Below are 22,556 nucleotides of genomic sequence, written 5' to 3'. Positions count from 1 at the left end.
TGATTATCCACCTTGTATATGCACATCAGTTTCTTTAATAAGCTTTGTGCGTTTTACTACTGTCTCTGTCAGAGACATCTGAAAATAGTTTGTTTCTGACTTTTTGAAGAGGCCAGGCTCTTTTCCTTAAACATTGTAAAATCTCATTCAACCAAACACAGTAGTGTTTAAACAGAGATACCTTGTGGTTTTTCCATAAATGTCTTTTGGACTACAGAAAGATTTGTAAGCTGTTCAACTCCAGAAATTCATAATATTATACAGAATAAAGGGATATGGTACTGTCCCTTTAATATAAATGTGATTGTTCAGTACTTTTAATATGCTTATTAGTATAGGCATACCAGCAAATGACTAAAGATTAAACATTAAATTTATTGTATATATTTATTACAGTTACAGATATTAACTGAATTCCCACACTTGGGAAACATTAAAGCCTGAGAATTTGCCAACCTTAGAACCTACTCATGAACTTACTGACCCAATTAGAGACTCACATGCTGAAACAACCATTTGTACATTATATATGCATAATTTTATTGTTTATGATCTTTAAAACATATGATATCATAACTTATTTAGTTATGGGAACAAAATTTTAAGAGATACACTAGTATTATGGCATTGAACACTATCTGAAGAGTATGTTAAATCCTTTTAAATGACTTATAACCATAAATCACTGATATTTCCCAAGGCAATAGTTCTTACAATTTTTCACCATCCTTCTCACATAGTCCATGCCTCCCCTCCACCAATAGGGAGTCAGTGTATTCCTGTCCCATTGAGACTTTTCATGTCTCACTCTTCATGAGCCCATTAGGGGTTTTCTTGGCAAAGATATTGGAGCGGTTTACCATTTCCTTCTCCAGCTCATTTTACACATGCAGAAACTGAGGCAAACAGGCTTAAGTGGTTTGCCCAGGATCACACAATTAGTGTGTGACTCACAAAAATGCAAAGTCTTGTTGAAAATGAAGGACAAACAATAGCATCCCATTGAGACAATGATAATAATACCATGTTGACTTTTTCCCTTTATTTTTAAAATGATCCACTTCTCATCTGAGTGGTCTTTAGCTAAAGTTGGGTTTAATTAAAAGGAAGACCATATATATAAAAAAAAAGGAAGACTATAAGCACAGACAGAAGCTTAGATGACAAGGTACGGTCAGGAAGGCAGAAATTGGGTACCTGTGAGAAGGTAATAATGGTTGGAGGTGAAGAGGGAACAAGGTGAGCTTAACAGTCAGGCTACACTGGAAAAGGGTAGGGTAGTAAGAAGATGATACCTTTCCTGCAGATTTTCCCGCAGCTCTTAAAAGAGCTATAGTTCCTAGTGAAAAAAGTAGCAGCCTGAGAGAAACTTTTCTTACTCTCCCTTTTTTTTTTCTCATTTCAGCCAAACAAGTGCCATAAGTGCAATGCTCGTGTTAGTGAAGTCACTATCTGGACCAAGAGAATATATTGTAGATCTCGAGATGTTGACAGTCAACAGCATAGGAACCTTCCGGACCAGCTCATTGTTAAGACTAACAATAATAGTAGGGCCATACTCATTTTAGTCATTCATCAGAAACCAACATAGGCACTTAAATCAGCCAAAGAATATTGTTATCTTAAAGCACTTAATATTTTATTTATAGACATATCTAGTAAGCCTACATCTGTAATCTGTACACTCACCTATAATTCAAAAAAATTAGCACCGTGTTTATAAATGGGCATTGCCAAATATTGTCAAGATTCAACGTTTGCCTTTATTATTGTATCTGAATTAGACATTAATCCACTAAAGAGGGCTAGTTCAAGAGATCTATGCATATACTATCCTGCGAAATTGCAGGATTGGTTTGTTTTTTCCTATCACAATAGGACAAAGCAAAAGATAACATGACACTTTTAATGGTTTAAAAAACAGTTTAATACAACTCTACTGACAATCACATAAAGGAAACAAAAATTTAACATTAAGTAACATACAAGTGAAAATTTATCTAATAGGTTAAATGTATTTCTTTTTCTAACTGCCTTGTAAGAAAGAGAAAAGGTCAATAAAAATCTATTTCTTTAGAAAATGAGGACCTATCTTATATTTGTGTTGATTTTTACATCTGGCTTAGAGGTGGTTATTTATTACATGGCAGAGGAGAGATTGTATTGAAGCTTTGATTACAATATGATGATGTTCATTTCCAAGAGCCATCCTAATTTTCTTCTTTAAAAATATGGACTGTGATTATTCATTCTTTTATTCAATACATTCAATAAACATTTATTAAGCACCTACTATGTGCCAGGCACTGTAAATTTTGTACAACAGTGCATGAAACTTTTAATAGAAAATTATAGTGTTGAAAAATATTTTCAGTGTTCTTTGTATAAGAAAATCATGACTATTTCTAGCCCTATGGCACACCTGTTGTCACTGATCTGAAGAGTCCCTAGGAACAGGAGGGTTTCTTGTGACATTAGAGTGCCACGTGACATGAAACAAAATAAAGATAAAACACAATTTTTCAGAATTCTTTTGCTGAAGCGGTTTGCCTTCCTGGTTAGAATTTAAGTTCCAAAGTTTGCTGCCTTGTAAACATAGCTTTTAATTAGTACATGACATATGTACAAAGAGAAAAAAAAAAGCAGGGCTAGTATGATGTATGACTTAAGATTTTATTCCTTATGTCCAGATTAGGGAGGGGCTGGGAATTGACATGCAAGAGAACAATATCAAATTACCTTTCCATTTACATATGTGAAAAAGCTTTAGTGTTTTCTTCTTTGTCTCTAATGTAACAGTTTTTACTTTGATGTACAAATATATTTTTTATAAAAATAAATGTAATTCTTATAGTGGATCATCTAGTCTCTGGCCTACGTGAGATTCTGACAGCCTGTACAATTTTGGTTTCTGGAAAAAAATGAGATGATTCCAAATCTGTGCCCCTTATGGGAGGTGGACTACCACATTCTGGTAGTTAAGATCAATTAATAGGATTTACTCAAGTAAAAATAACCTCCTGAGGAATGAGGGCATGGTTCAGATCTTGATATAAAGGGGAAAAAAAAAACCACAAAACAATATTGTACCAGTCAATGCAAAGTTACTAGTTTAACTGTCAACCCAATCCAAATAGGCAAGAAGTAGTTTACAGTAAAGTTTAAAACCTAGGTTAGTTACCACAAGGTGGAACAAGGAAATTCTCTTGATTGAGCAATGGGTATTGGCAAAAGGTTGGTTTCTCTCATGTAACGTCTTCACCCAAAGCATCATTCTTTTATTGCGGTGGTATCACAGCCATGACTGCTGCTTCATGTGCTGTATCAGCATCATTGTGAGACCAGACACTACCTTCCCGTCTAGAAAGTGTGGCAAGTGAAAGATAAAATAACTAAGGAAAGATTCGATCTTCCAAAAATATCAATTTATTAAGCAATGCATGCTAATTACCTAACAAATTGGACCAGGCCACTTCCTTAGCTTCGGGATGGACCCCAAATAGAGGGGGAAAGAGATTTTTATACATTAAAAATAATTAATAAAAAAGGCCAATTAATTAAAAGGAAATAATATAACATTAGGTAATCTGATTTCTAACTGGACAAAAGATTAGGGACTTTCCAAGTTGGGAGGGGGAGAGTGAACAGGTGTAATTCAGAAAAAGAGGTATCCCACCTCCCCCCAAGTGTCTATGAACAAAGGAACATGGAAACAATAATTGTTTAGTTTTCAGATAAGACACATGGGTTGCTTGAGACAGACAATTGTGAGAAAATTCCTTGCATCACTCTTTGGAGCTGACTGAGTTTCTGCCCAGCATAGCCTAGGTTCTTGGTTAAGGGTCTCTAAACAGCAGGAAGAGATGGTCCGGTTTCCCAGTCATGAAGACCTAGGTTCAAACAATGCAATAAGGTTTTCTCTTAATTCCCACAATTGAATAAATGTTTCTCACAAGACCAAATTTAGACTAGAACCATAATTGAATAGAAAGGGAACCGAACTAGCTCCAGAATTGAGTCACAAGATGGAGTCAAAAGCAGAACTCAAGTCTGTGACCTGAGATACACACGTTTTCCTCTCTTCCTCTTCTCAGGGCCATAACCCTTCATAGGACATACAATATTACAGATGGAAAGGATTTTGGAGGTCATCTAATGGAATGTCAAACTCAAACAGAAACAGGAACAACTAAACTATATACAAAGATCCCTACAAGCCACATATTGACAGTTTTAAAATGCAATATTATCTGTTTATTGTATATTACTTGTTAAATATTTCCCAATTACATTTTCATCTAGTTCAGGTGACACCCAAGGGTGTTGTAAGCCATGTGCAGCCCACAGCTGTGTGCTTGACACGTCTTATCTACAATGCACCCATTTTACTCATGAAGAAATTGAGGGGCAGAGAAGGGAAGTTTTCATCTCTCCCTCCCTCAGTCTCATGTCTCCTCTATAATTTGCCCTGGACCCTAAATTGCCTCATTTCCCCTTCTCCACAGGCCCTTCCTCAGTGGTTTCTCTTGTCTCTTATGGCTATAATATCCATGGTCCCTTCACCTCCCTTCCTCATTCCCCCTGTGCTATGCCTTGTCTCACTTCACCTCACAGGTCCTTTCCAGACCACCAGATACTTGAGGAAGCCTATTGTGAGTCATAGCTGTCTTTGACTACATCTTGTTATTGCTTCCAAGATTATTAGGATGGATTAGGATTTAGGGACCAAGGTGAACCCCCTACGGTAAGGATTAAGTGAATATAAGATTTCTGTGTACAAAGAAAATAGTCCTAATTAATAGGGCCAAATGGCTCACTACAAGTATTGTGTGATCATGTTATGACCTTGCCTACAAGTTTCCAAAATTGATTGGTATATAAGTTTCAAAAGATAATCAGATCTGATCTAATATACCTAAAACCTCCTCCCAGGGATGCTATGGTGGTTGAGCCCCAGTTTTTATACCCCTTTTTTTCCATACCAGTAGAATGTCCTGTAAATTGGCATGGACTGCCCCTAACTTACTCAGGTAATTGTCAACCATGGAACTCTGATGCACAGGATGGGTGGACAGAAAAATCAGTGAAGGAAACCATAGTTTGTTGAAGGAACAAAGTAGACTGAGGTGAGGTGGGGTGAATATTTCAACTGCATTATTATTACATGAAAGAAAGTTGAATCTCTCATGGTTCATGTGGATAATGATGGGTGCCATGTTCTCTCAATATGGTGTCTTCATGCCTCAAAAGTAGACTTTACTTTGAATAGCTATTTCTTTTATATTATGTAGTTCCTTTTCACTGCAGTCAATATGAGGGATAAATATGCAGAGGGCTAAACCATGGAAGAGAACAGTGTGGCCTGTGAAAAAATGACTCCTACTGTGATATTGGATACATCAGCCATAAAAGAATTATACACACACACATATACATATATATGTCATATAAATATAAATATAGATACATATAAAATCAACATGGCTAAATTGTATAAAGTTTAGATTACAATATATACTCAAATAACTTAAATAGAATTCCAATTCACTTGATCATAAGCTTAGTGTGATTCACAGTTGATGTTTGATAACGTTGGAAGTATAGGAGTACTAGTCATCATTGTACCACCATCTCCATAACCGTGGCCAAGATTTTCTCTGGATCTTGAAGTATTCTATCTATAAATGTAGATAATGACACTCTTATGGTCCATTCCAGAGAAAAAAGAGAGTTATGATAATGTGAGTTATGAGAATATTTATGAAAATAAGTATTTTTGTATTAGCACACCTCACATTATCATATTGTGTATGTATACATATATATATGTATGTGTATACACACACACACACACACACACACACACATACACACACACTGTCCACTAATACTGGAAAGGATCTTAAAGTACATGATGTAACCTTTAAAGTTTGCCACTGCACAAATCCTTTGACTGAGAAGCCAGGAATAGGGTAATATTCTATTGCAGAATCCCAACATATCTGTTACTTCCTTCACAATGTGTTAAATGAAAACTGTAGAAAAAGAAAAAAGCTAATGGTGCTAACTTCTATTCTACACTGCCTCTAGGGACTAAATGTTTCAGCAAACTGAAAATATAGAAAGTTCATTCAATACCCCAAGACCACCTGAACATAGGATGATGAGATTATTTTCTTTGGAAACTTCAAAAATCAAGTTTAGTGTTGAATCTTGTTTCCATGACTCCAAGCAACTGCTTATGTTTTGAATAGCCATGCATGTCTCTAACTTTATAACTATCCTGTTAAAATATAGAGCAGCTGCCGGAATGGTCATATGTTATACATATGGAGCCCACCAGGGACAAAACCCACTGTTAACATGTAGAATTATTTTTAACACTCTCACATTTCTATACCAAATCATCATCTCAAAACTGTGGCAAGGTTCCAAACTTCCCAGCTGGGAGAACACCTGTAGAACACAAACCTAAGCTATGATATATCTGGTACCAAAAATCAGAATTGTTTCATCTGGCCAGTAGACCACGATATCAGGTCCACTGAACAAAACTGGGTAAAAAAAAAATGAACTCCTCCTATCTGGTCAATAAAGATGTCTAGGTAAGATGTTTGTTAGCAGGAGACAGACCCATTTTATAAGACAGGTGTGATTTAAGAGAATTTTAAAGATATGAATGCAGCAACTCAATTTTAATCTTCCCTAAGAAAACATTCTTCCATATCAAAGTATTGTCATTTAACAAGGAGACACAGCACACACTAATCCCAGCAAAGCAATTTAAAATTCTCTTAAATCACACTTCTCTGTCTTATAAAATGTGCTGTTTTTATTCAGTTGAACTCAGGGTTCAGTTTTAATTTCCCTGAGCCTTAATTTGCTCTTCTGTATAAAGTAGGGATAAAAAATACTTTGACTTTCTGCTTCACAGGTTTGTTGCAAGCAATTCACTTTGTAAATGGTAAAGGTGGGCGTATAGTGGAGTCATAATACTTCCTTTAAACTCAATTGATTTCTCACCTCTGCAGCTAAAGACTGAGGTGCCTTATCAGCCAAACTTATCTAATCTTGACCTCATAAAATATACCTGGTTTCTTCTCATCCTAAATGTAGTGATGTTATATAAAGGAAAAGAGTGGAAGGTTAATTGTCAAATAGGTGGTATGTACACTAAATGAGATGAATTCAGAAATGAGAAATAACAGGGAAAAGATTCATGCAAGAGGAACCTGAGCAGGGCCTTGACGGACAGGTAAGCTTTGGACAGATGGAAAGGAATAGGGAGAATATTCTAGACCAGGCAGATGCTGAAAGTCAAGACAGAGGGGCCCTTGCACTGGCATGACCCAAAGATGGTTCTTTATTTAGTTCCATTGATGGCACTAGAAAGTCTAGGGGAAAAAAAGTCTAGAAAAGTTGCTGACACTTGACTTACACCCAAAGTATGGGAAATGCAAGCAGCTGGGTGGCACAGCCAATTGAGTATTGGACTTGGAGTCAGGAAAACACAAGTTCAAAGCCAGCTTCAGACACTAGCTATGTGACCCTGGGCAATTCATTAAACCTTTCTGTGCCTCTGTTTCTTCATCTATAAAATAAAGATAATAATAGCAGCTATCTCCCAGGGTTGTTGTGAGAATAAAATGAAGTGTTTGTAAAGTACTTTGCAAGCTTTAAAGTGCTATATAATGCTAGCTATTATTATCTCTTCTTGTCAGAGTTAGCTTGGTCTTTGAGCCACATTCCTATCAATTAGTGGAGTGTTTCTGAACTGGTTGCCACCGGAAGTCTTCTTACCTTTATTCTCCATTAAGATTTGATGATGAGACAGTAACAAATTAACAGAGACTCCAGAGAAATCAACACTACAAGCCTGCATGTATTCTTGTTCCCAAAACCAGCCTCACTATTCTAATATATGTGGTATAGCTGGAAGTTTCCTATCATGCCCAAAATATTTTTGTTTTGGGAGGAAGGGTCTGGACCTGTGATTTCATTAGAGTGCTAAGTGAGGCTTAGGCTGGAACCTATTGTTGGCCCATCAGTGAGAGCCAGAGTGATTTGGGTTTAAGGCATAGTCCTTAAAAAAGAAATCTTGAAACCCCAAGATATCTTGTGTGTTTTCAGTGATTAAAATTTATATTCCTTCGGGCAGAGCACTCACAGGTAAGGGTATGATTCCTTATGTGGACAGAGGGAGAGGGAGAGAAGGAGTGAAATAAGGAAGGAGGGAAGGAAAGAAGGGCTCTGATGGCTCAAAGTCAGTGTAAATAGCAATTGTCTCTGTTTTGGCCAGAAACCCTGCGGCCTTCCCCTCCCAGATTGATTATGGTTTGCTTTGTTTTGTGGGGTGTGTGTGTGTGTGTGTGTGTGTGTGTGTGTTTAGCTAGGTAAAAGAGGCCATTCTTTGCCTCATTTCTTACCTAGACTTAATCACTAAATGGGCATTGCCTCAGACAAACTGAGACCTAGGAAAGAATTTAGCTTAAAAAGGCCAAAGTCTCCTACTGTATCTGGAACCATCACCAGTCATTCTGATCTGTATCTTGCCACTGGACTCAGATGGCTCTGGAGGAGAAAGTGAGACTGGTGCTTTTACCCAGCCCTCCCTCACTTAAATTCCAATTCACTTGCAAGCCATGACATCACCTTCCTGATGTCATGGTCATCTTTGAGAACAAAGGACAAACAATAAACTAAAGGATCATCACATTAGGTAATTACCAGCATGGAAACTCCCTCCACCAATACAGATCAACTGTTCATCTGTATCTTAGACTTTAGAGAGTGGCCACAGAAGTTAAGTAGATTACCCATGTTATCACAACTAATATTCATCAGTTAGGACTTCAGCTCATCTCTTCCTTGCCCCAACGTAGGCCCTCTATTTATTATGCCACACTGTGGTGGACAGAGGGCTGGGCAATGAAAATAGCTGTTCTTTCTCCCAGGTAAAAGGCACAGTCTGTGGGAGTAAAGGGCAGATTCTGATTTCCCATTTTATTTTGAAATCCAATTCTTTTTTTTCACATTTCTTCCTTTTATCATCCTCCCCCTTTCAAAGTCAAGGATAAAGAAAAAGTTAGTTCCCATATTTCTGTGTATTCATATCCAATAAGACGGGCCTCCCATGGGGGTGGTTTGTCCAGGTGACTCACCCTGTCTCAAAAAGGACAGTCAGTCTTCTATTACTTAAAGAAGTAACTGAATGATAATGAAAAGATAGTGTAGGTAAACAAAAGGAAGCTTTTAGAAGGAGCTAAAAATTAAAAATAAATCATATTTCTATAGTACATTATGGCTTAAAAAATTATTTCCTCATATCAACCCAATTTCTGCTACTATACAGAAACTAATTGCTATCTTCTATGTTTTACCTATGCAAAGATCCATTGACCAGCTTCGCCCAGCATCAATGATAGTCTGCTGGGGCTTGTAATTTATACTGTAAGTAAAATGACTTCCCCCTGACCACAAGTGGAATTTCCCACATATGGTCCTGTCTAGCACACACATGGACATCCACCTAAATAATCCTGAGGCTTCTTAAGCATGGCTGCATTGCTTCCCTGAGGCCTTTGTGACTGTTGACAACTGTAGTGTGATTTCAAACACAGCTGAGTTCTGTTTTCTCCAGATATGAGAACTGAGATATCTCCAGACATAAAAACTCCATATAACATATCTCTAGATATGAGAATAGGGAGTATTTTAGGATGAATTTCATAGAAAAGGACCTCAGACCCAATTTTATTATGACATCTACTTTGCTATTTGCTTTGAGATTCAACAATTAGTATAATTTTAGATCAGTGGTTCCTAACTTTTCTCAGTATTAGGATCCTTTTTTAGCATCCAAAAGTTCTACAGACCCACGCAGGATAATAGTTATACTATTCGCATCCATTGATTGAGAAAATATATAACAAAAAACTACTAAGAATTTAGTAATGTTTTTAAATGAATTTATGTTTATTAATTCCAATATCATCTGTGTACATTTTTTGAAAGTAAGCCATACATGTGAGATATATTTATTCAGCCTACAAAATGCCAGTGCTTGGTGCATATATGGATTTTCAGACCTTTTACAGCAAACTTTCTAATGCTGCAGAGGTCAGAGACTGAAAACTACTTTTTTAGTTCTTTTTGTGGTGGTAAAGACTTGGAAACTAACAAGATGCCTATCAATTAGGACATGGTTGAACAAATTATGGCATGTGAATGTAATGGAATACTATTATGCCGTAAGAAAAGATGAAAGGAGTGGGCTCATAAAAACCTGGGAAGATTTATGAACTGATGCCAAGTAAAGTAAGCAAGAAAAAGAGAACAATCTATACAATAAAAAAGTATTGCAAATACAAACAACTTTGGAAGACTTAAGAATTCTAAACCATGCAGTGACCAACCACGATTCCACAGGGCTGATAATGAACTATTCTACTCACCTCCTAATGGAAAGGGTGCAGAATGAAAGTACATTTTTGGAAATGTACAACCTAGGAATTTATTTTGCTTGGTTGTGCATATTTGTTACAAGGGTTTTCCTTTTTTTTTTTAATTTTTTTTTTATTGAACCAGGGCTTAATTTATTGGCATGTCAATTTACATTCAGGTGTTTTCCTCTCAATAGCAAAACGTGAAGTGAGACAATTTCCAATCTGCCATAACATATAACTGAAAGCTTCACTTTGAAAATGTAGCATTAGTCAGGTTATATTATTCCTTTTTAACTTTCACTATTTTTACACTGCTGCCAGAAGCTTTTTCAGCATTTGCTTTGAATTCAGTCTTCAGTGCATCTCTTACTGCTTTTGCACAGATCTGGGAATATCAGATATAGCTGAGTCCAGCCTGTCTCCAATAGGCCACCATGGCTGCAGGGAAGGCAGGTGACCAACCTTTTTTTTTTTAAATTTTAAATGGGGAGTAGTTAGGAGAGATAGAAAATAAATACCAGTTTATTTAAAAAAAAAAGAAAGAAAGAAAAAAGTGATTGCTTTAGATCTAAGAATCCACATGTTTGTCTAAATATTTGACTTTTAGAAACAGCCAGGGCAGGAAGGAAGGAAGGGAGGAAGGAAGGAAGGAAGGAAAAAAAGAAAAAGAAATCTTAAAAGTTACATCCTAATATATGTCACATATGTCACATTTCCCTGTTCTGGAATACCAGTTAGAATTGCCCCCAAAAAAAAAAAAAACCTGGCACTGTTCCAAATACAAAAGTCAACATAGAAGATATGTGGCCTTAAGAATTCCACAAATACTGACTGGTTCAGTTATGAGCATGAAGTGAAAACGAATTGCCATAAGGTCTTGTCTAGAACAAGGAAAGGTAAAATTTACCAGGTAAAATAATCAAATGAGATAGTTTTTTGTTTATCTTAGTCTGCCTGGAGAAATATATACCAAATATAGCCAACCTAATTAGAAAAAAAAACTCCCATCAAAATCTCAGCAACAGATTTTAATGCCTTCTAGAGAACTGAGCTATGAACCAATAGAAAGATCACCAAACTAGGGCAGCCCATGACAACCAAGGGCCCAATTCTTACAGTTCTGTAGCTAGGCATGACATAACTTTGATTAATGGTTCTCAGGGAATTCTTTCCATTTTTGAAAGCATTTAAAGAAGGCTGCATAAACACAGACTGGGCTCTAACTGGGGGGAGTCCAACTTCTGCCTGCATCAAAGCTGGCAAGATCCAAGGGGACAAAAGGAGATGTGTTTTGAGGAGACTGTTTTTTGTAAGTTTTCCCAGTTTGTAACATGTATGTATAGCGTGAAAAATGATTCTCAGAGCTTCCCCCCAGCCATCCCCCTTCTGAAAAGTTCTTCAGAAGGATATTACTGATAGTAAGATTGCATGGAGTCTTATCTTGGTCAAATTCCAACCCAAGCCTGGGTTGATTTAATCTGCTCAGGTTTGGGTGGAGACAGATTCTTCTGCCTAGATAGCCCAAGACTGGGGGTGGTATTTCCTCTGTCTGGATGGCTGGGTGATATCAGCCCTTTTTGACTAAGATTAAGTGACCTAAATCAAGATCTCATTTTAATATAGGCCACCTCCCAGTGTGTTGACCAATCAGAGTTGATTGGCACCCCTTGGGAACACTACTCTTCAAAGGACGTGTAACCCTGTACCCCCAAATCCCAAATTGAGCCAGTTCTGAACTGGCACCCTTAAGGACTGAACTCCCATGCAATGCATGTCAAACCAGCTTGAGAGAAATAAAAACTTGACACACACGCCCTAATCTGTTTGTCTCTTAGAACAAACTCTGTCTTTTTTATCTGGGGGTGACAATAGCATCTCAGCCCTGTAAAACAAACAAAATATCTGGTCCATTATTTAGCTATAAAGGAGACTAGGGAGACTTCATCAAGTAGCTAGCTACCTTTGTACAATAAAATTTCCGTACTATTCCCCAGGGTCCAATAATAGTAACCTTCATTATCATGGCTTACGTTCTCTAAGAAAATTCATTAAAATGCATTGCCATGATACTAAAAATTACAATGATTAGCACCAGCTGAGTTTTCTGAGGCTCCAGCCTGGGTCCAGCCATGGCAACTGCACCTCTTCTGAGTCCATGTTTCCTCTATGATTGTTGTTGTTTGTCCTTCATTCTCAAAGAGGACCAATGACATCACGAGAGTGATTTCATGAATTGGAGTGAGGCAGAGCTGAGCATAGCCATCAGCCTTGCTCTGTCCTCCAGAGTCATTAGAGTCCATAGCAAGATGAAAGTCAAGACAATTGATGATGGCCCAGAATGCAGTGGGTGACTTTGGCCTTTCTAAATTAAGGTCTTTCCCAGGTCTCAGTTTGTCTGAGGTCATACCCATTCAATGAATAAGGGCTAGGTAAGAACTGAAACAAAAGGTGGCCCAATTTACCATCCTAAAGATATCAAGACCCCCAGAGTTTCTAGCCTGAACAGAAAACAATTTCTATTTACACTTGTTCTAAGCCATCAAAATCTAAACAATGAGCCACAGAGGCTTGGTCTGGGCCTATTATTGGCCATTCAATGAAAGTCAGAATGATTTGAGTTTAAAGAGTAATCAAGTAGCTCCATTTAAAATGCAATGGGCTTTTTTAAGCCTTTTGTTCAGAGCTACATTTCAAGAAATTAAAAAAAAACTACACGGGACAAAAGTAAATTGTCTCAGCTTTAAAAAGAAATAATGAAGGAGGAGGAGGAGGAAGAGGAGGAGAAAAGAAATAATAGCAGCATTTCCCAAGTTCTGTTTGAATTGACAGGTTGGATCCCCAAAGGGCAGCTACTACTACTCTGAAATCTCATGGTAAAGACAATTAATACAAAATCTTCTTCTAGGAACCCGTTTCACTCCCCACAAGTACATACAGCATCCATGGGAGGAGTTGGCTTAAACTTAAAACATAACAGTAGTGAGGCCCAGATGTAAGAAATACATGTGACAAGGTTTATCTCCCATCGCCTGTTCTGGAAGTCCTTCTCTCTGTGCAGAGACCTCATGCCAAACCCTTGTTGTTATTGTTGTTCTGGTGTCTCCCTGCAGCCAAACAGCTAGAACACGGTCCTCCAGGGTGCCTGCACCATAGCCTTGGCCTCTAGGTGACTGCAATTTTGAACTCAAATAACCAACCAAGTTGCAATTGGTCATTTTTTCCTGGAATCATCACGAGGATAAGCCCATGAAGGATAACTGTGAAAGTATGTCTCCCAAGAAAGGAAACCCTGAGGTGACAAAATCAGATAAAACAAAAGATTACGTGAACCAGCTTTCACATGAAGTACTCTGCCATATCTTTAGGTATCTCACTGTGGAGGATATCATGTATGGAATGCCCCTTCCAGAAGCTGAAGGAGGCAATGGCCCAGTAGTGAAAATTGTAGATTCTTGTGCAGGCCACTTGTGGGAACATATACCAACTGATTCCAGTTCTAACACTCAAGAAGCAGTTCTATGTCATTTACCTTGAGAGGCAATGGTCCATAGCCATGAGGCCTTTAGCATTCCTGATATGTGAGAAATCTTGAAGGCTTGCTCAAACTTCCTGGGCACGAGACCACATTTGGAGATAGTGGAAGCCATCTGGATGTATAAACCTCAAGTTCATATTTTGGGGAAGTTTCATAATCATAATGAAGTTTTTCCCATCTCTTCTGAAAACAAACTGAAAATTCTCATCAGAGCCAAAATTCAAATCTTGCATCTAGTAGGGATGAATGTTCCTAAAATTCCTTGTATCCCAATGCTTAGGCACCTGTATTTGAAGTGGGCGAAATTCACCAAGCCCCAGTCTTTTAAAGATTTCCTTTGCATCAGCATATGCACTTTTGTCATGAGGAAAGAGGGTCTACAAACTCTTTGAAATACTCACCACCGATAACAGGATTAGCTTCTGCTTGAAACCTGGAACAATTAGAATTGGTTCAAGTTCCTTTCCTTGAAAGTCTCATCCAACAATCCAACACATAGCTGGATACCATTGGTGATCAGGTTGTTTTTGAAGTTTGTATGCTATTGTTTTGGAGCTGTTCTTGAAGTAAATCTTGGCTACCTCATCAACACTGCTGCTTGAAGGCTACATGAAGTTAGAATACAGCCTTCTCTAACCAAAAATGACATCTTTTCTGCACTAAAGATGGCAGAATTGGAGTTCCCACAGTTTGAAACCCTCCCCTTAGGATATGTAAATGAGTTTTTACTTCGGTGAAAAATGACAGGCGATGAATTGGTGAAGGCCTAGCTGATGTTGTAGAAAATCCTGGCATTCTCACAGTTAACAGAACAAAGGCTGTCAATGAGGTTTGTTTTTTCCTATATCAAATACCTGCTCATTTATAATTGCCTTCATTTGCATATTCCAGATAATTGGATCACAGACCATTCAAGCTTATTGACCGTATTACCTTGGTGAGACATTATACAATAAAACTTGAAACTTTCCATCAGTTGGTAGAATTGTTGCCAATCCTGAAGTTTATTTCTTTAGCCTGGAGGTTTTGAGAACCATCCAAGGATTGTGGACGTGTTGGTCGGATTGCAGGTACAGGGATTGACATTTCATCAGCTCTTGTGAGCAACAAGAATTCCAATAATGAAAATGACCATCATCAAAACATCAGCCCCAATGTGTCCAATAGTAATTCCCAGAAGGTCAATAACCAGAATGAGGAGAATAAGACTACTAGGACAAACAGGCCACAGATCAAGAGATTGCAGTTGAGGCATTGAATGAAATATAAGAAGTGCCTTTCAAAGATAGAGCAGAAATGAAGGCCCAATTCACAGCCAGGCTGTTTGTTCCATGGAGTTTGTGGGAAACCTACCAATCCATCAACCCATAGAGGTTGGTGAAAAGCAAACAGGGCTCAGTAATCTTTGGCATGCTGCAAAAGCACCACCAATTACCCTTCCTGATTCAGACAACAAAGATGAGAAAGAGAGTATGGGAGTCCCTGGAACCTGCATTGCTAAGAATAATTCTCAGAACTACTTTGACAAAAAAGACAAAATCAGAAAGCCAGCAGAATACAGGCAATTCCCAGTGGGCGAAAAAGGCAAGATGCCATTTCTAAAGAGATGCAACTCCTCTCATGAAATGGGCCACATGAAATCATCTCTAGCAAAGAAAATAGCTTTGAGAAAGGCTGCCAGGTCACAAGCAAACAGATCCAAGCAGATATGAAAGCACCCAGCAACATACACAAGAAGAAGAAAAGCAAAGATATTTATCCCAGTTGTGATAATAGTACAGGTCCTATGATCCCCCTTATGCAATACTGCTTCTCAAAGCCCTGATTTTGTAAGGGTTGGAACTGGAAACTTTGGTGAGCCCAGCACCACAGCACTAGACCCATCCCAGCCATGTATCTGCTCTCCTTATAAGACTGAAAGTTCAAGGGTCATTGATAGAGAAAACTCAGTTTTCTGCAACAGATTTCAGGAAGCATATAGCAGAACTAGCAGGTTCTAATGATGAATAGCCTTTGACCAGTAGAGACTGTGTTGTAAAAGGTCCCTGTGGATCAAAATTTTTCTTTAGGATTCTCCCAACTGAGAGTTTTGAAATGGAGTATAATGAAGACTACCCTCAAAGACCTCCCATGAGAGCCAGGAACAAACATTCCCATGGACCACTGGTATCTGAATCAGAGGTTGCCAAACCAAAGCCATGTTGTGATGTGGAAAAGTACAACTAATATGTCCATGAACATTGCCTATTATCAAAGATGATCATGTGCAGTGTTTGAAATTCAAAAATCTTATTGGAATCACAATGACCAACTGTGGAATCACAGATAAAATACTAAAAGATTGTCCTAAGATGATGTTCATTCATTCTGCAAGATGTCAAGCCCTAAAGTACTTAAAGTCAAGAATACACCAATTGCAAACCAATCTGACTGCTCAGAGCCAGAAATTGAACATAAGTCAGGTACTAGATCAAATTGTAAGTATTCCACCAAAAAGAAATCAAATCTTATACCTTTTTGCCCAATGCAGCAGGTCAACACTCCAACTTTGGAGTAGAAGATATTCAGTGGTCCCTATCACATCTGTATTATTCACAAATTTAGTAACCTTCCAATGTATGGAAAAGAGTTCACATTCACCATTGGATGGATATAGTAGCAAACATCCATCTAGAACTAAGTAAATATGAGTTCTTTCCTGAAGCCACATAAAGTGAAGGAGACCTGAAGAAATATACCAAGTTCCCTTGGGGAAAAGAGATTTATATTCTAGAAGGTGTTATGGATGGAGCCTTATATTCCATGATTATAGACTTCTATGGCTGAGGTCACTATGGACAGCAGAGCCTAACAGCTATTCAAAATATGACTTTAAGGATGATGAAAGAACGACCATTTATGATCCTCAGACGAAAGGGCAAAAGTCTGCCAACATGTGTATGGCAACAATAGAGGAGGAAATTCAAAGTTGCTTCAGATGAAGAAAGGAGTTTTTCAGTGAATGATGACCATTTTTAGCCAGTATTGCGATGTCAATGTAGAGCCAGTAGAGGATGACTACATATGATGGGGTTGAGTGTGCTCCACCAGCCACTGGTCACTCCCACTTTCCAGCTACTCCTCTGGCAGAAAATAAGAGGATATGTCAGACTACCTTAGTGCACTACAATTTCTCAGGGCCAAATCCTCAAAAGGGTTCAGGGATCCTAGCCTGTTTTTGTTTAGAGTATGTAGTAAATATATAAGAACGTTAGAAGCATGTACAAAGATTTGTACATAATGGGAAAATGGAGGGGGGAAGAAGTTTCTTGGACCTCAGGCTTTATATTATATGTTTATGCAATTTAATTTAAAAATTCATGTTAATGAAAGCAGGTAATGCAGAAGAGCTGAGACACAGTTGTTTGTTTCTTCTTGGCTCTTTTCATTCCTAAGTGTCTCTTCATTTGCCAAGCCACGACTTCAGTTGCTGCATTCAGAAAAATCATCAGCATCTTCTGAAATCTGTACCTTTTTCTTCTTAACTAAGTTTGTTTGAGTAAATCTATTAAGCAGTTTTCATGGTTCTTGTGCATTAAAAAAAAATTGAGTGCTATACCATAGGAGAACACGATTGGAGAGGGTGGAATAAGATTTTCTGTATGAGACAATATTATCTATTTTTTAAAAGTATTGCAGTTTCCACATTTCTTAAAATCAAATAAATAAAAAAGGTTTATGGGCTGAAATTTCCTGAGTTTGAAAACCTGAAAAAAAATTATGACACTGGTTGATTTTTTTTTCCATAAAAATATGATTTCCTTCATCATGACAGGCAAAGCATCTTTCCTGGAGAAGAACCTAAATTCAGAGCTGGCAAGGGAGGTGGGAAGGGAGAGGGAGCAGGAAGGGATAACAACCTAAAGCTTACTTCATCATTTTCTCTCCTCACTTCTATTTGTGCCCTCTTCTCCACCCAGGGGTGTGTGGGAGCCAGCTCAAAGCAGCTTATGAGAGCCAATTGTTAAATTTTTAGTAGGAGTATTTAAACCTCAGAAATGTTTGCTTTAAAACACCCCTGAGGAGGGACAAGGTCAAAAGAGAGAATAGAATGAACAGGGGGTGGGACAGCATGAAGGGAAATATAGTTAGTTTTTCACAACATAACTACTATGGAAGTGTTTTGCATGACTACACATGTATAACCTGTATTGAGTTGCTTGCCACCTCCATGAGGGTGGGTGGGGAGGGAGAAAGGGAGAGAATTTGGAACTCAAAGCTTTAAAAACAAATGTTAAAAATTGTTTTTACATGCAACTGAGAAATAAGATATACAGACAATGGGGTATAGAAATCTATTCTTCCCTACAAGAAAATAGCAGGGAGAGCGGATAAGAGAAGGGGAAGGTAATAGAAGGGAGGGCAGATTAGGGGAAGAGGTATACAGAAAGCATGCCATCTTGGGGTTGGGAGGGGTGAGTTGGGGAGAAAATGTGGAACTCAAAATCTTGTGGAAATGAATGTTGAAAACTAAAAATTAATTAATTAAAAAAAGAAATGCTGAATTGCTCTGTTGATTGTCTAGAATTAAGAAAATGATGGAGAAAAATCTTAATAATGCAGACTAAACTTAAAAGTATGTTGTATGAACATTTTTTTGAGAGCTGGTTGTTTAACATTTACCAGCACACCCTTGCCTACACCCTCATATTAGAACCTGTTCTCAAGAAAGGATCTAATAGCAGGTATCTGCACCTAGAGTGTTTCAACACTTCAGGAAGCAATTATTTCATTCATATAGGTATTCCCTCTGCTGATATAGAACACAGTATTTCTCTGCCTTAGTTGGTGGCTTTTATGAAATTTGCTGTAGTTAAAAAAATTGTTGGCAATGAGAGCTACAGGGAACAAAAAGAATGACTCTAGTCATTATTTGTCAATTATGAAAACGCATTTAATTTGGTAGAGAAAAATAAAATCTTACAGGCTGTCCTCCAACTAGGAGTCAGCCATGTATGTGCCAAGATCAAATGAAACGTAGTTAGGGGGTGCAGTGGACAAAGCCTAGGACTTGGAATCAGGAACATCTAAGTTCAAATCTGGCCTCAGAGAGTGTACAACCTTGGGCAAATCATTTCACCTCTGCTTGCCTCGGTTTCCTCATTGGTTAAATGGGGATAATAATAGCACCTATCTCTCAAGGTTGTGAGGATCAAATAAGATATTTGCAAAGCACTTTGAAAACCTAGATGGAACTATATAAATGCTAGCTATTATTAATCAACCAAGCAACAAGCATTTATTATTTACCTAGTATATTCCAGGCACTGTACCAGACTCTGGAGACATAAAGATAAAAGTGAAACAATCCCTGTCCTCTAGAAACTTATAACCTAGCTGGAGAAGACAAAATGTACGTAGACAGGTTTGAAAAAAATAAGACACCAGGTAGTTTTAGAGGTAGACTATTACTAGCTGGGGTTTGAGGATGGGGAGAGGGGGAATCAGGAAAAGATCCATGCAAAGATGTTTCTTGAGTGATGAGTCTAAGAAGTAGTGAGGATGACTACATTCCAGGAATAGGGGACAATCAGCACAAACACGAAAAGAAGAGATGAAGAGCATTACATGAGGAATAGTAAGAAGGCTAGGACCATAATGTCTGTGAACATTGGTAACGTAATATATAATAATAAGGCTGAACAGGAAAGGCAAATTGGGCCAATAGGACCAGACTGTGGAGGGCTTTAAATACCAGAGAAATTTATACTTGATCCTGGAGGTAAATTAGAGCTATTGGAGATTTGTTTTGACTTTTTAGCAGGGAGTAACATGGTCTGACCCTCATTTTAAGAAAATCATTTGGCTGCTGTGTAGAGGATAGATTGATTGATATTGGGAGAGACTTGAAGGAGGGAGACCAATTAAGAGGCTATTTGAATAGTCCAAGTGACAGGTGATGAGGGCCTGAACAAGGGGGGAGGGGATGACAATGTGAGTAGAGAGAAGAGGATTAGACTAAGTTTCAGATGAATGGTCCCATCTGTATCAATAGAAAAAGTTTCCACACCAATAAAATTACATAAATAAAATTTCCAGAGCAGGAAATAAAAAGATGCTAAATTATAATTAATTCAGACCTGTTGAAGAATAAGGCAAATTTCATTACAACATGTCCAAGATTTGGCATCCTTCCCCTCTGTAAGAGCAATCCTAATTAGCCCTGTGGAAAGCTCTAGATAACAAGCCTAGTCCGTTTAGCTTCATGCATAATACAAACAGGAGAAACTGTTTACAAATCATCAGGGATTTATTCCACTCTTCTCTTTGTGATTGGGCCTGAACAAGAGGCTCATTTAAAAGGGAACTTTGGAGCTTCAGCACATGTGATCCATTCTGTTTTCCTCTTCTTAGCGGTGATTCCCAACTTCTGCAGAACTGCAGCATCCTACTGTGCTTAGTTTTAACTTATTCTACTTCCTCATCTTTCCCAAAAGAACATTTTTTTTAAATCTCAAATTGATAATAGGAAAGTATTTTTGTTCAGAGACCACTTTGAGAATATTGTGATGCCCCTTGAGAAAAGTAGAGATAAATCTGAAGTATCCCAAAACCGAGACTGCAAATAATTACCTTAAATTAGAATGAGTTATGAGTTAGCAAACAATTAGTAATTATTGTCTGCAGAGAATTGCACTAGGCCAGTGAATGTATACAAAGTTTAGATAAGACTAGAGTCTGTGCCCTCAAGGAGCTGACATCATAGGTACTTTAGTGCAAAAAAAAAAAAAGAAAGATGCTTTGTGAGATCCAAGATGGAAAAGGTGATTACCAAATGGAGGAGACCAAGGAAGCCTTCATAGAAGAGGTAGCACTTGAATTGGGCTGTCAAAAATGGGTAGGAATTCAACAACTGAAAAGAGATTTTAAAATTTCTGGCACAGGAAACAGTGTGAGTGCAAGTATAGACAGGAAAGTGAAGGGCATAACAATACTTTTTGATAGCAACAAAGAGCTGGAAACAAAGTGGATACTCATCAGCCAGGGGATGGTTGAACAAACTGTTGCCAATAAAAATAGAGGAATATTATTGTGCAGTTAGAAATAATAAATATGAGGAATTTAAAGGAAGACTTCATTGAACCGCACAGAGTGAAGTAAGAACTAGGGAAACAGTTTGCAGTGACTAAAAGGATATTAATGAAAAAAAATTAAAATGAAGCCAAACTATAAATGGCTATTGTTATGTCTAGGTCCTTGAAAACAGCAAATGAAATATTTCTCTTTTCTTAGCAGTGAGATGGAGGACTACAGGACCATGATATTGCATACATTATCAAATTGGTCACTGTTTTTTCTTTATTAAAAAGGAAAGTTTAGTTTGGGTGGGCATGGGGGAAGGGCAGGAAAGATCCAGAAATGGTTGTGATTTAAAGGTAAAAGCCATAAATCTTATTTTTACAAAGGAAGAAAGGACTGAAGGAAGAAACCTATTTAGAAAACAGAGAGTAGTCCAGTTTGACTAGAGTGTAAACGTAAGCAAAATGAAATAAAACTAGAAAGGTTGGATGGCACTAGATCGTGAAGGTCTTTTTTATAACAGGCAAAGGGATGAATGAAATGGATGAATGAAAAGCTTTTATTTAACATTTACTATATACCAAGCACTGTGTTAAGCACTGAGGATTCAATACAGAATCATTTACTTAGAGAAGTAAGAGTCCTTGCCTTCAAGAAGTTTATATTCTAATAGGGAGACAATGTAGAGGAATATAATGTCCAGGGAAAGATGTTTAAGTCTGGTAAGTCACAGAGACAGTGAGTGAAAAGAACTGAGATGTTCTTTTTTGAAGTCAGGTAGTACTGATTTGATTGATTTGATTGATTTGATTACCATTTCCAGAGCAAAAAGTGAAAAATGGAGGAGGAGGGGGTGAGGCAAAAGAAGATGCAGGTGGGACAGACGTCAAGAAGACAGCCAGAGTGGACAGCCGGATGGTATGTGAAACATAGTCTACTAGGTCATTATCAGGACAGCTCCTGCCCAGGGCAGGAGTTCCAAAGCTGAGTAGAGTAAGTCGTCCAGGGCAAGCTCTCTGGGGGTCTGTGGGTTCAAGGTATGCAGTAACAGGGGGATGGAAAAAAGATGGCTGGGGTAGACAGCAAATTAGGATGTAAAGTATCTCAAAAGGTATTTGAACTCCACCTCTAAGGCAATAGGAAGACAGTGAAGTTTTTGAACATGAGTGGCATGTGCATAATAATAATTCACATTAAGATCTGCAAAGTGCTTTCCTCACACTAACTCTGTCATATAGATCCCATAACTATAATTATTCCAGTTTTTTGGGTGAAGAAACTGAGTTTCATAAAGATTAAGTCACTTGTCATAGGCACATCACTAGTAAATACCAGATCTTGGATTCAAACCCAGGACTCCTGACTACAAGTGCCATGTTCTTTCCATTAAACCTCATTACCTCTGCTTAGTCTGACAGAGGTATGAAGGATGGTTTGAAAAAGAGAGGGAAAAATAATAGGGAGACTTACTAAGAGACGGTTGTAATAGTGCAGGTGGGTGTTAATCAAGGCTTGAT

The 22,556-nt window shown here is 37.9% G+C and overlaps 1 protein-coding gene and 2 pseudogenes across 3 annotated transcripts in view; 2 read left to right on the top strand and 1 right to left on the bottom strand.

Annotated features, from left to right (window-relative positions):
- The window catches only part of EFEMP1 (EGF-like fibulin extracellular matrix protein 1), a 67,758-nt gene extending 64,900 nt beyond the window's left edge, over positions 1-2,858 (top strand). For all 3 annotated transcript variants that reach the window (XM_020996277.2, XM_020996276.2, XM_020996278.2), the window contains one exon: positions 1,407-2,858. In XM_020996277.2, coding sequence (XP_020851936.1) covers positions 1,407-1,568 — 162 coding nt within the window. In that variant the 3' untranslated portion in view covers positions 1,569-2,858. The remainder of the gene's footprint in view (positions 1-1,406) is intronic.
- A 7,715-nt stretch (positions 2,859-10,573) lies between these two features.
- Positions 10,574-10,881, bottom strand: LOC110215110 (ATP synthase F(1) complex subunit epsilon, mitochondrial-like; annotated as a pseudogene).
- Positions 10,882-13,985: 3,104 nt separating this feature from the next.
- LOC110215087 (F-box only protein 38 pseudogene) lies at positions 13,986-17,047 on the top strand (annotated as a pseudogene).
- Positions 17,048-22,556: the final 5,509 nt, after the last annotated feature.

This window comes from Phascolarctos cinereus, unplaced genomic scaffold (genome assembly GCF_003287225.1).
Source record: "Phascolarctos cinereus isolate Bilbo 61053 unplaced genomic scaffold, phaCin_HiC Scaffold_2;HRSCAF=192, whole genome shotgun sequence".
Lineage (NCBI taxonomy): Eukaryota > Metazoa > Chordata > Mammalia > Diprotodontia > Phascolarctidae > Phascolarctos > Phascolarctos cinereus.
Note: the sequence above shows the minus strand (reverse complement) of the source record. Positions and strands in the feature narration are given on the sequence as shown.